This window comes from Bombus vosnesenskii, unplaced genomic scaffold (assembly GCF_011952255.1).
Source record: "Bombus vosnesenskii isolate JDL3184/JDL3185 unplaced genomic scaffold, Bvos_JDL3184-5_v1.1 scf7180000013295, whole genome shotgun sequence".
Lineage (NCBI taxonomy): Eukaryota > Metazoa > Arthropoda > Insecta > Hymenoptera > Apidae > Bombus > Bombus vosnesenskii.
Window position 1 is genome coordinate 8,164,349 of NW_022882946.1, and position 16,120 is coordinate 8,180,468.

The window sequence follows — 16,120 nt, forward strand, 5'->3', positions numbered from 1 at the left end:
AATTACAAATTAATTGTTACCACTCTGATAGTAGATTCTAGTGTTAAGGAAGCAAAACTCCTCGAGTTCGAAAGGATAATAACCTTCGACGTTTAACCATCTGTTTCAGATTAAAAGTGGAGAATCTGGGTGGCGCTTGGTGTCCGAAAAATCAGATCACCCAAGAAGCCCGAGAATGGTTAGAGATCGACCTTCATACGGTTCACTTGATCACGGCTACCGCTACGCAAGGTCGCTTCGGCAACGGTCTCGGTGTTGAGTATGCAGAGGCGTATCTGCTCGAGTACTGGCGACCGCGTCTGGGCAAGTGGGTTCGATACAGAGATATCAAAGGAAAAGAGGTGAGTGCCCTTATCTCTTCCGGAGCTCCATTAACTAATTTACTGACACGAAGTCATCTAGTTTCGATATACCTCTCAGACTTTCTCGGACTTATCACAAATCTAGTCGATCATGCTATTTAAGTTTCAAGACTAACTGAATATACGTAAGATGAGTTGTAATTCGCTGTACAAACGCGTTGCAGAAGATTCCGCGATTAAATATAAATCGCAGTGATAAAATAACTTTTTGTCGTACGATGCTTCGCTTCGTACAAAAATATTATAATTGAACGTTAATCGAGTACTTATGTATTATGCGTAATTGCTTTCGTTGCACGACATTAATTCATACGTTCGATTATTTCTTCCATTCGATTCAATGTTATGGTAATAGGCATTGTATCATTCGTAGAAACGGTTAGGTACTGACATAAAGTAATTTTATCGTTTCGATTTGTTTCAATCCACGCGATTTACCGATTACATATATACGATACTACCTTTATAGGTTTTTCTGCGACATAATATAAACGAATTACGTCGGAAGATCGGAAGGCGTAATGAAATAATCAACTCAGAGACCGAAAGATCTCTAAAAGAGTACACGATATTTTACCACGAAGGTATCAAGCGTACGATGAGATACGGAAAAGGATGAAGCGATTAAAATGCTTTGTTGTCTTTATATTCGAAACGAGTAACTTTCCAAACGAAACCAAAAATTGTTCGTAACGTTGAAAATATTAATTTAACATCCCTGTCTCTGTTAATACGTTTTAACGAGATTCTATCTTACGTTTCAATTTCGGGATATGTTTTGCCTTCTGTTAACGAGCGTCACGATCAATGGCACCGATCGTTGTAGCGTTTCAAAGAAGCCAAAGGGTCGCCAGCGAAAGTGCACGCGCAGCCGCGAGATTGATAAAAACAGCTTACGATATCGTGATTTATGAACGATTCGCGCATCTGCTCGCCGTCGATCGGCAGCAGCTGCGCTCGTAATAGTCGAAACCGAATTGGCAGGCTGGTCATTGGCCTGAAATAATAATTCCGTGACGATTAAAGCGGCGTGATTGTTATTCCTGGTTGTGCTCTTGAAGCGCAGAAGCGCGCGCCGGGCGAGTAGAACGCGCAAGCTCCGAGCGCTCCGGCCTATGATCAAGAATCGAAGACCAACGGGAAGGATTATCCCGCTCGAAACGTAAGCAGCTTATCGCGAATCCGTAAGCTAATTTCGTACCGACGATGTGCCACTTTGTCGAGGCCCGTACCGAAGCCGGAGCCCTGCGGTCTTTGTGTTCCTGAGTTTCGCCAGCGGCTTCTGAATTATACAGAACTTTTCGAGAGGCTGCGGATCTTGGATTTTTCCCTGGCAAAATGTTAGATTAATGCTCGAGTTCCGTTGAATCTTTAACATTTGCCGCTAGAACTACTGGTCGAAATGATTAATTCGTAACGTATCGTAGAAATTTGATGGATTTACAACGATTTTCAGGCATTTGTATGGTTCCTTTATTTTTTATAAAATATTCAAACGAATAAAAGCTTGCCTCTCTTTTTTCGTTATACGTTTTTTATCTCCTTGATACAAGTTTTACACTTTAATTTTCTGTAGCATTATACAGCTTTAACGTTTTCAATAATATTGGAAAATACGCATTACACACGACCCGTATGCTTTCAATTTCGTTAATCACAAGTTTCAATAATCGTTTCTTTCAATTTTTCTACCGATGGACTACTGAAACACCCGATGGACTATTTCTGAAAAAATATCGATATAATCTCCAAACGCTCGATTCAACTTGTATTGTACATTTTTCTATACAAATAGTATCTGAAATATTTTATAGCATTACGAGAAACAAAGGAGGTATTTAGGTACTCGAGGTACTTGATTAGGTACCGTTATCAAAACACCGCTTATATATCAAAGCGTAAATCGAAAGGGTTCAATCAAAAAGATTGCGTACAAATAGCATGAGAATCCTCGAACGTTTTAACATCCTGCCAATGAACCGATCGCGCCTCGAATAAACCTGTCAATGTCCCAATAAATTTCAAACTAGATTAAGCGTGCAACTAAGGAACTTATCGAAGAATTAAGAGCACTTGAAACGGCGGGAATAGCACGACAGAGAATATACCGGGGCTGTTTCAACAAGTACCGGTTTAAAGTAGAAGCAACGTGCAGACTAGCAATAAGAGACTCGTAAGGAGTTCGCCAAGGGCGACACGATACGTTTTTACCAAACTTATCGTCCTTTGGTTCGTCCAGTGTTTATGGACTTCGTCGGTATGGCTATTACGACACTTTAAACACGGTGTGTCCCTCCAGGGCGCGATTTCCAACTGACGTGACGGTCATTAATGCACGAATGGGGTTCTCGCTTCGTTTTACGACGCTACCAACGATACGCTGCCAACGAAAGGCGGAATGAAAAAGCTCGGCAGGTCAAATTGCCTGGTCTCTCGATCGTCTTGGTATCTCTGCTGTCCGGTCTTTGGGATCTTATTAATATTGATGGACCGAGGCGAGCCAAGAATCGAACGTGCCAAGGGACCGGCGGTCTCGTCTGCGAGCCACGATGGTTTCACGTCGCGTGTTCCACTTCGTGATTTCGTGTAAAGACTAATTTCGACGCCGATAACGATCGCCAGACTACTCTCGGGGCACGCTTGAACCATCGTTCCTACACTACCGAACCGATAGAAATTAGCGTTGAACGTTGCACGTACACCGAGTATTCCGCTTCGTGATTTATAGCCTATCCTGAAACGTTCGCTTTTCTAACGGTTATAGTTTCCAACAAAACTACGGCACGTTAATCCGATCGGATATTTTCAAGAAGGTGAAAAAGGTTCAAAGACACGGCGGACTGTGTAGGCGAAACTGCGATTTACCAAAGCTATCAACAGCATCGAGGCTCAAAGAAATTCTCGAATCAGGATATCGAATTACTCGCCGGCAGATATCGTCATTAAATGCAAATCCCTGGCTACTAGGCGTCACAGGATTAATCATCCCGTCGTCGTCGCCGTCGTCGTCGTAGTCGTAGTCGTCGCTGTCGTCGAACTTTCACGTTCCGAGGGAGAAAAATTCTGCCCTCGTAGCCAGCATGCAAAATAGAACTGTAAATTTTCCCGAAGGCCGACCAATCGCGAACCTCCTGTCTTTCTCTCTCTTTTCGGTAAATCGGTTATCCGATCGGCCATCTCTATACATCCGCTGTCCAGTTACTGCCTTATTAATATTGATGGACCACTTGCGCCGGCGCTAATGTAGCAACACCAACAGACTGCACAAGTTGGCTCTCGGCTTCTCAGGGCGACGCCTTCCCCGTCACGTGTTCAACCTTATGATTTCATGCAAAGACCAACTTCCATCTTCAGACTCATGATTATTCACTGATTCGCGACCAGGCTGTCCCAATTATCGGTCTCCAGCGGGATCTTCGTCGGTGTAACGAAGTCCATCCTCGTGCTTGTAAATTGGACGATTACAACCGGTTGAACATCTGAAAATCGAATAACATCTCGATGATTGAACGGTTTCCTTTTGCGACGAAGATCGTGCGCGTTTGAAGCAAATAAACGACGATTTATTAAGTTGACGCATAGGTTCGCGTATTTTTTCTAAATACAAAGTACTCCATCATTATTCATCGCTTTTTCCAACGCTGACAACTTTCAGATCTTCTTCTCTGACACGCTCGTCGAGCCACACTTGTAGTTTCGCGTCGTTGCAAAGGGAAACTCTACTTAACGCGTTTTGGATGAAGCGAAAGAAAGAGCAAAAGTAAAACGGACGCTGGATGACTTGGCCGGGTGAAGCGATACACAAGGGTGTTATAACCACGCTGCGGATATTTGATATTTCTGCGAATATTATTTTAAATACAGCCATACTTTCTACATACGGTAAAAAAAAAGTGAAACGTGGACAAAAATTCATTTTATCTACTGAATATATTATTATACAGGGTGGTTGGTAACTGGTGGTACAAGCGGAAAGGGGGTGATTCTACGCGAGAAAAGAAGACGAAAATATAGAATAAAAATTTTTCGTTTGAGGCTTTGTTTTCGAGAAAATCGACTTTGAATCTTCGCTCGGTACGCGCGCGGTACGTTATAACGGATCTCACTGTAGATCGTTGTCTCGATGGAAAAATTAAAAAAAAAATTTTTCGACTTCTTTTTTCGCGTAGAATCACCCCCTTTCCGTTTGTACCACCAGTTACCAACCACCCTGTATATACCTAGAGCACTGCACTTTGAATATATTATATATTTTGCGTAGTACGCGCATTTGCATAAAAATCCACAATCCAGTTACCACATATGCATTTTATAGAAAATGAGAGGTTAGTATTTGCGCGGTATAAGAGAAACCTTGACCAGAAACGTAATCTTTTGAGACGTATCCTCCTAACCGTGAAAGCGGACCAGCAGATTCCTTAATTACTTGCGGACTCACGACGAACCTTCCTCGTCGACGAAAGCCGAATTTCCTCATTTTTTGGCCACGGTTTCCACGACATCAACGTGTACGCTTAACTCGTCGGAATTTCTCGGATATTTCCACGAAATTATCCATAGAAGGGAGAGAAAAGAGTGCTCTCGAATACCGTGCGCCTCGCTATGGCGCGGAAGCCTCAAGTTTTCAAGGCAGCCGGGTGCCATCCGTGTTTCGTACCGCGCGTATAGGTTACCACTAGAGCGGGGAAAGCAGGCAAGAATGTCCTCGTAGCTGTTTGCGTACGCGGCCGTGCAAGTTGTACCGCGTAATAATAATTGTCACCGAGCCAAAGACGGTAGCGGTGTTGCTTCAAAAGACCGCCAGAGGTAATTAAGGCTGCAGGCGCCAACAAGCTTCTCCCTTCTGCCAGTACCGCGAATGCGAGTGCACGTTCTCGTTCTGGGGCAAGAAGGAGGCCTGCTTTTCTCTGGTCCTCATATTTGATAACGAACGGCTGCGCTGCATCCTAGTCAGCGGAATAATTAAATGGCGTTTTCAAATGGCCGAGACTTTTGTCGATTCTATAACAATTCTTGCGATACTTTTTGTAAATGGAAGGAAATGATTAGTTTTTAATTAGAAGGAATGGCGGACAGTTGGAAATTTCTTTTGGCGAGTTTCAATGTATCTATCGCGTTTGATAATTGAAATAATAGCGAGTTTGTAGCGGTCTCTAACGAGATTTTATCCACTTTTACTTGTTCGGTTACTCGTAATTAATGGAATTGACGAGAAGTTACTATCTTTGTGTAAAACGAATAAGTATAAGTTTCGTTCCACTTATTGCGTTTAATGATCCAAGTAACAGCGAGTCCGCTTTTAATAATTCAAATTCCACTGTTGGCGACAAGAAGTCGTTGTAATTTTCCAGAATTATCTTTCGATTCGTTGAAAGTTTATATTCAACCCCAGTTCGGCCAGTAGTTTTGGTCTCTTCTTGGCAAAGGTTTCATTCGGATGCCGCGAACGAAACGATGATTTCGCGATAAAAGGAAACATTCTTCCCCATTCAGCCACTCGTGCCACGAGCAACGATCCGAAACTGATAAACGCGACGTGTCGAGATTTATTTCAACGACACGAAGCGTTCTCGCGGCTGATTGTCGGATTATCGACGCGCTACTCCGCGTGTTCCCGTTTTAATCGACGTGTCACGCCCCTCGCGAACGTCGTTCTCTTTTCTCGTACGAAAAGACCAACAAGAACGAACAAGGAAAAATGGCAGAGAACATATGGAAAAATAGAAAAATAGGCGTTCCACCGATACTCGAAGCCCCTAGAATCGTTCTACTTTTTGCCTTTCCTCCATTGCGATAGTTTTTAATAAGCACTGACGTACTTCCCGTTCCACTTTCTGTCTTCCTTTTTCTACGACCGCCATTCTGCCTCGTTATTTTATTTAGTGCAACGTAAGCTGTTAAACCGGGATTACATCTTTTGATAACCGGCCGTCCCGCGTCTGCAAAAAAATTCCATGCCGCCACACGAATATGCAAAACCCTGCTAGACGATATAAAAAGTACCGTTCAGTGTTTTATAGAGTGGTTCGTGGAATAAAGGGCCTTCCAACTGACTCGTACAAAATTCTTACCACACATTTAGAAAGTATGTTCGTGTTGAAAAATGATTTATTCGAGAGTTATAGCAGGACGCTAGAAGCGAGTAAAATGAAAAACACTTCAATTTCTAAAAACTCGTTTTCTTATTCAAATATTAATTTCGAGCGAGGCTTGTAGCTCAACGCGCGCCTCGTCACACTTTGCAAGAAATGTAACTGGTTTTCTTAATGTTCGTTTACCTTAACGTTAAATCGGTCACGATCAGCGATATAATTTTGCTCGACCTCCTAAGTCACCGGGTTTCACATCGCGCGATTTTTATTTACGAAGCCATGTAAAGCTCTTGACAATACGAAAATAGAATGGAAGATAGGCTTCGAAGGTATTAAAAATGTAATTTCTAAAAATTCCTGAAAAGCCAATATAAAGTCCCTCGAACGCTATTTCGGTGTGTGAAGGACTACATTATCGTAAATGAAAGAACTTTCGAAGAAGAAGACGATTTGTTTGATTTCAATTTTCCTTTCGCGAATCCGTAAACATTTGCGATCGAACGATCGCGCTCGTCTTCGATATCGGAAAGATTAAATTCCTATAACGCCTGGCCAAACCATTCTGATACATAATCCCCTGAAAACCATTTTCTTTTCAACCTTCGTCAAAATTAACCTTTCGAAACACTCTGTATCTTTTTATCGAGAGCTCCCAGCGGGACGATACGGTTGCGTAACGTCGGCCCACAGAGGGATGTCACGGCATTAATTACCCGTATTTTAATGGGACGAAAATAGAGAAAGGATCGGGGCAGGCAAGATCGGCCGGTTTTCGCAAAAACTTCAATTAATCAGAGTGACCCGGTTTCGCTCTCAAAGGAGGCGGCCGTGTATCCCCGTGTACGGCAGCTTTAAAACGACCCTTAATCATGCTTCTCGGTAGAGTCCAGTGACCCTCGACACTGGAGGGACGCTGTCGTTCGCCTGCCCCTTCTCCCATCGTCCACCACCCACAATCCATCGTTAACATTTTCTCTTTCACGAACGTCCTCTAGCTCGCGATTTTACTATGACAAACTCGCCGCGTAGAATCTCGAAACGTCACTTAATCACGGAGTTCCACGCACGTTGCACCGATACAAAGGTTGCACGCGCGCGAGAGAGAAGCGTCGCGTGCGCAGCCATCTATCTATCTTTGCTCGACAATTTATAGGAAAAGTTGCGCTCTGTTCGACCACGTTTAATTTCCATCAGTTAGAAGGGAAAAGTACCGAAGAAGAAAAACGCGATGGTAGCCAGTAACATGGTGAACAACACGGACAACCACGTCCAACGACAGCCGGTGATGGTTAAAACTGACGCGTCACGCGAGTCATTTCCTCGACTCGTTTCACCGTCGAACGTCGCTTCGTAAAATCAACGAGTTCGTCGACTTGTCGCGCGAAACGCTCGTCGTTAAGCGAGATAGCGTGCGCCGTTCGCGTATACGGAGTGTCTGGAGATAGACGATATAGTTGATAATTATAAATATCATATTATTAATCAAAAATATTCAGAATTTCGTGAGTGCACGTGCACTTAATGTTGGACAATGGACGACGAAATGTCTGCAGTGTAACTTCTGACGATATACCGATGACATCTATACGGAATTTAATGTTCTAAAGAACAAAGCCTACGAAATAAACGAATTCTATCTTACATTTCATATTCTTGTCTATAAAGTAACTTTGCTTATCGTACTACCACCCCTATTCGGCTTAAAGAGAGCCAAGTACACGTATAGCCGCAAACTTGCAACCCTGATTTTCTTCAAAACGGAGCCTCAAACGGGAAACCTTTCTTCCTTCTATCCCTATAATTTTTTCACGAAGAATAACCAGCAGCTCAGGTGTATCACCAGGCTGAAAGCACCCTATACGCCGATCGTTCAATTCGTCATTATCGTGTCACGCGAACAACCAGCTCGAACTGTCGGCTTTTCTTCGTGTGTACCTCGACCCGTGACGCGGGAATTCCGTGTGGAAATCCGATAATTACGGAAAGGGATAAGTATAGAGGGGCGAAGGAGGGTGCGTGAGGAGACGAATGCCTGCGTGTCGACACGCAAGCAACGTTGCGTTGGTTCCCAGTCCTGGAACCTGGCTAAGCCACGATTCCACGTAAATCACGCGCTCGTACGCACGCAAACGCACGCAAACGCACGCACACACACGCATACACGCGCACACGTACATACGTAAATGGTAAATGGCGCGCGATGGGGTGGTGGAAAAAATAAGGGTGACAGGTCGACGCGATATTGCGGCCGGTGTGTAATGTTAGTTATAATGTCGCACGCACAGGAAGCCGGGAACATTAGCGAAATGTTGTCCGCGTGATAATTCGGCCGCGTCACGGAATACGCTCGGTCGAAGCTTTATCACGGCCGATTGTTATTCTAACCGGTACCATAACTGTTTCTAATGGGCCGGATGAAGCGAGGCGCGCTTCGACGGAAACCAGATCTTCGCCCGTTGCCGGAGATACCACCAGGATGGATATCGAACCACGGACAGACTCGAAAGTTTAACCACCACCGGTCTACGCGGCGGGGATGCGAAACGCGAAATTTCCTGCGATGAGCGAACCGTACAGCCGTGCTCGAGTATGTGTAGGTACGTGTATTTTCAGAGTCTACCAAAAAGCTTGCCAACGTTTCCGAAAATTAAACATCTGTGCGATTTTACACGCTGAAATTTTACAATTGTCGAATACTCGAGGGAAAATATCTCAATGGCCTGCGGTTTGCGGCAAGAGTAATACGATTAAGAAAAGCAAATTTTTCGGAAAGTTTGGAACAAAGATTTTGAAATATCTGAGTTACTCGAGTAATTCGCGGTGGAAAAGTTTGCTTTCTTTTATAATTCCCCCGATAGTTTTCTAAAGCCAGTTTCTCATTCGTGTTATTCGATAGCGTTCGACAAATAGCATTAACTTGATTCGGTGAAATGACGACATTGTCATCCCACTTAATATCTCGCTTTAACAGATTTAATTGTAACAGATATGTGGAAGTTGAGGATTTTTGAAATATGTCACACTCCTAGCGAACAGGTGATATGATACATCGCATATTGGATTACGTATTCGAACCGTCAAATTGTACGAAATTCCTTGTGGAGTAGCGTTCGTCGATTTAACTCGTCGATTTACCGCGAATACGATGTTTGCATTCGTGTAAAAGGTAATCAGCTGGATCTGCAGATATATAGTTACGAGTAGCGGTGGGAGGCAAATAAGTAAAACGTTCTCGTAAAAATATCGTTCTATCGAGAACCGAAAATCCAATAACATCGCGAGTGTAGCGGTTCACGGAAACGCTCGTCCATGGTACGCGACGTACACGCTCCGATGCAATAAATTTCTTTTATACGCCGGCTCGATAGGCAAAAACGGTCATGGGCATAAGTTATAGGTACTTGAAAATCGCGTATCTTAAGTGGAGGACGTTGGAACGCCTGGCTCACCGAATTTTTCCTCCAAGCATCTCTTCGGGGATAAGCGATCTCTTTAGCGTTTTCCCGTACGTTGCTTCCCATCCATATAAACGGAATCAAAGTTGCTAACTTTCGATCGACAGCTCGTCCAAACCTATGAAGCTAAACGATTTTCAAAGAGCCGCGAGTGTCTCGACGACACAGGAGTTTCGAGTATCTCGATTCAGCGAAATCCATTTCTACTTTTGATTCGTCGTTGTTAATATTCTCACGAGCAAGTTATGATATTCTCGTCATTCTCAATCTTTTGCAATTCAAATGAAACAAAATGGATGTTAAAACCTCAGCTTTCGCCGTGTTACATTTTAAAGCGTTTGAACGCTTATAGATATTTTTTATGAATATATGTTGCACGTGTTGTAGGAAACATATTGAAATCTCGTTAGTACTGTAACGAGACGCGATTATCAAGACTATATCGGTAAAATTTGGAACAAACCTGAAGTTACACGATATTCGTTGCAAGTTTGAATAATCAATTATTCGCTATATAAATAAATCACAATATTCAGCAAGACCATCTTTCATACTAATTATATGTTTGAGCTCATTATTCATTCCGTTCTTTTATTTTTGCTCGGCGAACGTAGTTTGCGATAAATGTCTGGTAACTTGCACATACGTTTTCGAACTGTTTTCAAATTTTACCGATATAATCAGAATTCGTACAACATACATTATATATTCATACAAATTTTTTATGATAAATTTTTGTGAAAAATGTTAAAATACCTTTCTGTAACAAAAGGAATATTATGTAAAATCTATTCCAGTATCTTTTTGCTAAATCCCTTTCTAGTAAGTATATACAATAATTTCTCTTGTATTTATGCTCCGAATCTTGAATTTATTTTCTATCGTCACACGAACGAAAGATGATCTTTATTCGGTGGCTTCCAATTAACGTTCGGTTGCTCGATACGATGTTTACATTCAATTTCCTTGGCCATAAAAATGAGGGCTTGAATAACGATGTTACTACAAACATATCTTTATATAGTATACGATAGATATAGCTGGAAACAAAGAGGTAAAGGTGGATACCTTGATTCCGTAGCGAGACAATAACAAAACTCGTTCGAGGCTAAACAATCGCTCTTGAGAAATTTTCCGCGTCGTTTGCTTCTTCAAAAATACATCGCATCTTTGATAGTCGCGGAACGAGACCACGATGTAATTTTATAGTGTTTGAATGATGAATGAAAGGCATACAAAACAACGGCTATCTTCGCTGATATTGTCTCGTGTCCCCGAGTTATTAACAAGATCAACTCGCTTCATACGCTTTACAATTTCACTTGCTTAATACGTAATAAACTCGTGGTAAACGTTTATTTATCTTTTTTTTCGTATTCTGCGCTCCCATAGAGTGCTGCTATAATTAAAAAAATTGTTTCAAAACATTTCGACGTTACAAACACGCTGAATTGTTCCAAATACTTTTTTAACTTCTGCAGTTCCGTTTCCTTAATTCACGATTTAAAAATCTCAGGAAGAAAAGATGATAAGTTTTTTCTCGTTGACCTTTTTATAATTAAGAGAAAGTGCATCGTAAAGAACAGTCTGTTAGGTCCAACGATGTGAATCTTTTAACAGTAGGAAGTAAATCCGCAAAGTTTCGTGAAAATGTCAATGGGATTACTAGCGTGTATTAATCTCTTTAGTATTGAAAATGTTCAAGAAAATAGACAAAATATATAATTAACCCAAAAGACCAAATAAAAACATTAGTCTTCCTGTAACAAGAAATGATTATCTAATAACATATTGAATTTTGAAATTGCTCCCTTATATATATTTTAAAGGTTTCACTTATCACGTTCTTCCTCTATCATCTTCATATACAAAATATGAGGAAAAATAGAAAATAAGCAGGAATGCTTAATCGACACTTAATTCACAAACAATCAACGAAAGAATATTAATGCCACGATGGAATTGTTCCAAACATTTTATCAGCACGCTTTCCATTATATCGATGATAATGGTCAGACGAAAGGGAACAGTGGCAGATAATACGTATCACACGAGCAAACACTCGTGAACCGGAGAACCCCGAACAATAACGCAGATCGATATCAGCTATAATTGCTCAGCGCTTAACACTTGACCCCTGTGCGCATGCACTGGCGTGCTACGCATGCACGCACGCACGCACGCATTCGTGCATCGAGAGGGGAAAGTAAAAGTAGCAGGAAATCGCATTAGAAGGGCACGCGACGTCTCCCTCTCCGTCTCCACAGCTTTGCCTCTTTTCCTGTAAACGTATTCGGTTGTGTAAACGTAGTAGCGAACAGGTAGAGTTGCAAGGTCGTCTAGCGTTTCGAAGGTCTCGCGCTGCCAAGGTAATGAAAAGTAATATCTACCCTTTTCAGTCATCGCACTGAAGGCTAATGCGCGGAAGAATGGCGTGCATCTGTTCAATGGCGTCGACCCTCGCGAAAGTATCGTACTTTGTTCGGTGTTTATCACACGAGACCTACGACGTATAGCAGACAGTCTGGATATATACGGGATAAATTGCCTCGTTGACATTTCAACTTCGATCGTGGAACGAACAAGGAAGTATAATGGCAAGCAATGGTAGAGTTTTCGGTATTAGACACGATTTATTTTTCAGCTATTAACGATGATTGTACAAAGATTAACTTAACTTGGATTTACGAATTCAATTGTCTGAACCCGCGCGAGCCAATAGTATTAGCGAAATTTCACAAGACACAAGTTACCAGTTAGCAGTAGTTAAATAAACTCTCTTACGTAACAGCAATTAATTTGACGATAAAAGAATTTAGATCTTGCGATTAAATTTTACAAATTGCGAGGTGGTAATTTCGGTGCGAAAAGAGTAGAATTCTATTTATCCGAGCGTAACAAGCGATACATACGTATAACCAGGATTCGCATGATAGAAGTTCAAATAAATGTATTCGATTTGCGAGTTTATTTAATCGACCGTAAATAAAGATTTCGTTCCAATGAATACAGTTCCACTGCGTGTATATGACTATGATTACCAATTTCAATGTGACGTCAAGAATAAAGAAAGCAAAGGTCGAGAATATTCTAAGAACGAATGTTCGCATAGGCGATAGATTTAGCGGATCCATTTCGAGAAATTAAATTCTACTCGCACGTGGCTATCTCATTAAATTCCAAGGGAACAAACTTACGCTTCTACGCCAGTGGAAAGCGTGGCAGAGGTGATGGTGTAACATGCTACTGGTACGGGTCCCTGGGTGCCCGAAATGAGAAAGAATCGACCCCAGACAGAAGGGTGGGTTGCTACTCTGCGTTCTGTAAGGTATATGCCGACCAAGAAGTAAGGGTTCACCTCGGGGAACGCTTTCCAAGTGGCAGTTTCTCGAAGGAAGCGATGACCTGCAAGCCGGCTAGGACCAGCTTCGGGGTGGAAAAAGCCTAAAACTTGCTCTCCAGCTCTGAAAAACCTTAATTATATATTTATAAAGAAAAGTCGATATGTATGGCGGGCACGTTCCGTATTCGACGACCCGTATCCGTGTCGTACTCGTAGAAAACATTTTTGGTACGGTTAGGTTAATAGAATATTTCTTAAAGTTACGTCATATTTATTGAATGCGGTACATTGTAATTTATTTAAGTAATCCTGAACTTATATTACATATAAATGACCGGATTTCCAACGAGGTATTGTTTCGGTCTTTTTTGAAATTATAAAACTTGCAACAAACGTATTATTTTTTCCCGAAGAATTCAATCCGTTAACCGCTGTACCGATTTGATGATATTTTTAGAGCAAATCTACTTCTCTCAAAATACAATGAACGTTAATTCGGAAAGCCCAAACAAACAAATTACAATGCGAAGGGAGAAAAGAAAAATGACACTTGGAAAACATATCGTAGAGAAATTCTATCGGTTAACAACTGCCTTTATCCCGCTAAAATGCTGGTATCTCCCCTAGCAAAAAATAAAAGTATCAACAGCAACATTCGAAACACGCTAGAAACAGTGGACCAAGTAATCCAATATCAGGAAGAGCAAACAGTCGACCAAAAACAAGGTGGAAAAGGTATTTCAATAACCGCGCAAACAAATCGAAAGAAACGGCCTCTCGGTTATACATGGAGTGACGCCGGTGGTACAAAGGAATGGAAGAGCGCGGTGGGAATAGAGGCGGTAATAGTAGTCGAAGTCGATGCTTAGTCGTACCAAAAAGAGACAGAGGCTGGCCGATGGTACGGAACGTGTATATGTTAAAGGGTGGGAGGGATAGGAAACGTGCACAGAATGTGTCGTGCCAGCCGCAAAATGCTCCGTCACGCAACTGTGTTGCACGCTGGGCCGCAACACACAAGAAACTGCCGGTTTGTCCACACATCCACGTAGATTTATCCGCTCGCCCCTTGTGTATCTACACGTGTATCCGTGTGTCGAGGTGTGTACAACGTATACCGTATACACAAGAGTATCTCCGTGGCGGTAGCTATCTACTCGCCATGGGCAACGCCACTTCGCGTGATCCCCAGAGACCTTGCACCCCTTTTCCACCTTAGAGTTTCTGCACGCCGTCCACACCAGCCTTTCCCAACGTCAGATAAACCGCTTATTTTATTCATAAATCCACAACGTGAAATCAATATTGCATCACTATGTGCACGTTCCAAGACGTAGACGTGGAAACGTATACAAGGATATAGAGGGAAGAGAGAGAGAGAGAGAGGAGTATCTGCAATATGTTCGTCTCCCTGACGAAGATCAGAGAATGCGGGCGATGGACGTTTAACTCAAACCCTCGGACTATATCTCTCTTGCTATATACGTCTATCGCTCTTCCTCGACCTGTCTGTGCCTCTGTGATCCAACCCACGTCGATTCCCGGCTCGCTTCCCACTCTCTCCCTCATCATACCTAACGTGGTGGAATGTGGGATGAAATTAGTCCTTAGCCCCCGTCTGATGCGATGGAACGCGGTGTCCGCCCTGTGACGGGATGTCCACGGTCAGACGATGGTATGCCAGTATGTGCCGAAGTGCAGAAACGCATCTTCCCGGTGATATAAATGTCATCACGAGCGAGGGAGGTGCTTTGACAGAATACCGTGTGGACAGAAGAGGGGCCGAACTTGTCGCAGACACATTGACGCGCGCCGATTATAGCTTTTCCCATTGCCGTCGCGTCACATACGTACGTTGAAAGGTTCGCGCATGGGAAAGCGGAAGGATCCACGTCGAAAACGTTCCCCTCGTGAACCATTCGTTCGAAGCACGTCCCGTTGCGAAACATCGCACCGTGACGCGTGCTGCTGCTTTTTGGTTTGGGTTAAGTTCAAATGTCTTTGGCTTAGGTGCCGGAAAGACCTAAAGTCTGACCAAGCAAGAGTCAGAAATTGCTGTACGACCGACGAATCGTCCCGGCGATTCGTTGAAACTTTCCTCGATGCTGTTCGAGAGTTGAACAAAGTTAGAGTGTCCCCGAGTGACGTATATGTTCCTAATGATCTAAGTTGAAGGTATCTAGGACAGTGGGGTGAGAGGGAAAGGGGAAAGAAATAGAGAGAGAGGAAATGCCACGTTCTCTCGCGAGGCTGAAACGACAGAACTCAAAGGTTAGGCCGAAGTCCGGAATTGTCCTGGTCTTTAACCAAGGTTTCCACGGTTACAGGTAATACAGGGTAACACGAACACGTATTTGGAGTCCAAGCACGAGCTGGAGCCGCCTCTGTGGGCGAGCAAGATCCGTTTTCTGCCCTACAGCCATCACACGCGGACGGTTTGCATGCGGGTCGAGCTCTACGGATGTTACTGGAGCGGTAAGCTGTTTGCACTCTCCAATTTTCGTTGAACTTGCCGCCGCTTAGAATACTCACTGGACTGTCCATTAACCCTTATGCCATTGCCGTGTGCGCAAATTTGCTTTTCAGAATCTTGCTTGTACAATTATCCCTTTCTTCCTTTGATGAACCAACATCGAATTAAACGTTTAACCAAACGGAAAGGTACACACCAAGCAACATAGACCTACTATTGTGTCTTGCACGTTTGCAACGCGAGCGAGTCCAATTAATTGTGAATTCAAACGCCTTCGGGTATTTTGCCAGACTTGCATCGACTGCGCTCTCTCTCTCTCTCTTTCTCTCTCTCTCTCTCTTTCTCTCTCTCTTTCTTCCTTGCACGCACGCGGGCGTATGTCAATGATTGTCATA

The 16,120-nt window shown here is 42.9% G+C and overlaps 1 protein-coding gene across 2 annotated transcripts in view; it reads left to right on the top strand.

Annotated features, from left to right (window-relative positions):
- LOC117233158 (discoidin domain-containing receptor 2-like) overlaps positions 1–16,120 on the top strand; it is a 157,968-nt gene that overhangs the window by 91,801 nt on the left and 50,047 nt on the right. For both annotated transcript variants that reach the window (XM_033493187.1, XM_033493188.1), the window contains exons 4-5: positions 110–341; positions 15,580–15,727. In XM_033493187.1, the coding sequence (XP_033349078.1) occupies positions 110–341; positions 15,580–15,727 (380 nt within the window). The remainder of the gene's footprint in view (positions 1–109; positions 342–15,579; positions 15,728–16,120) is intronic.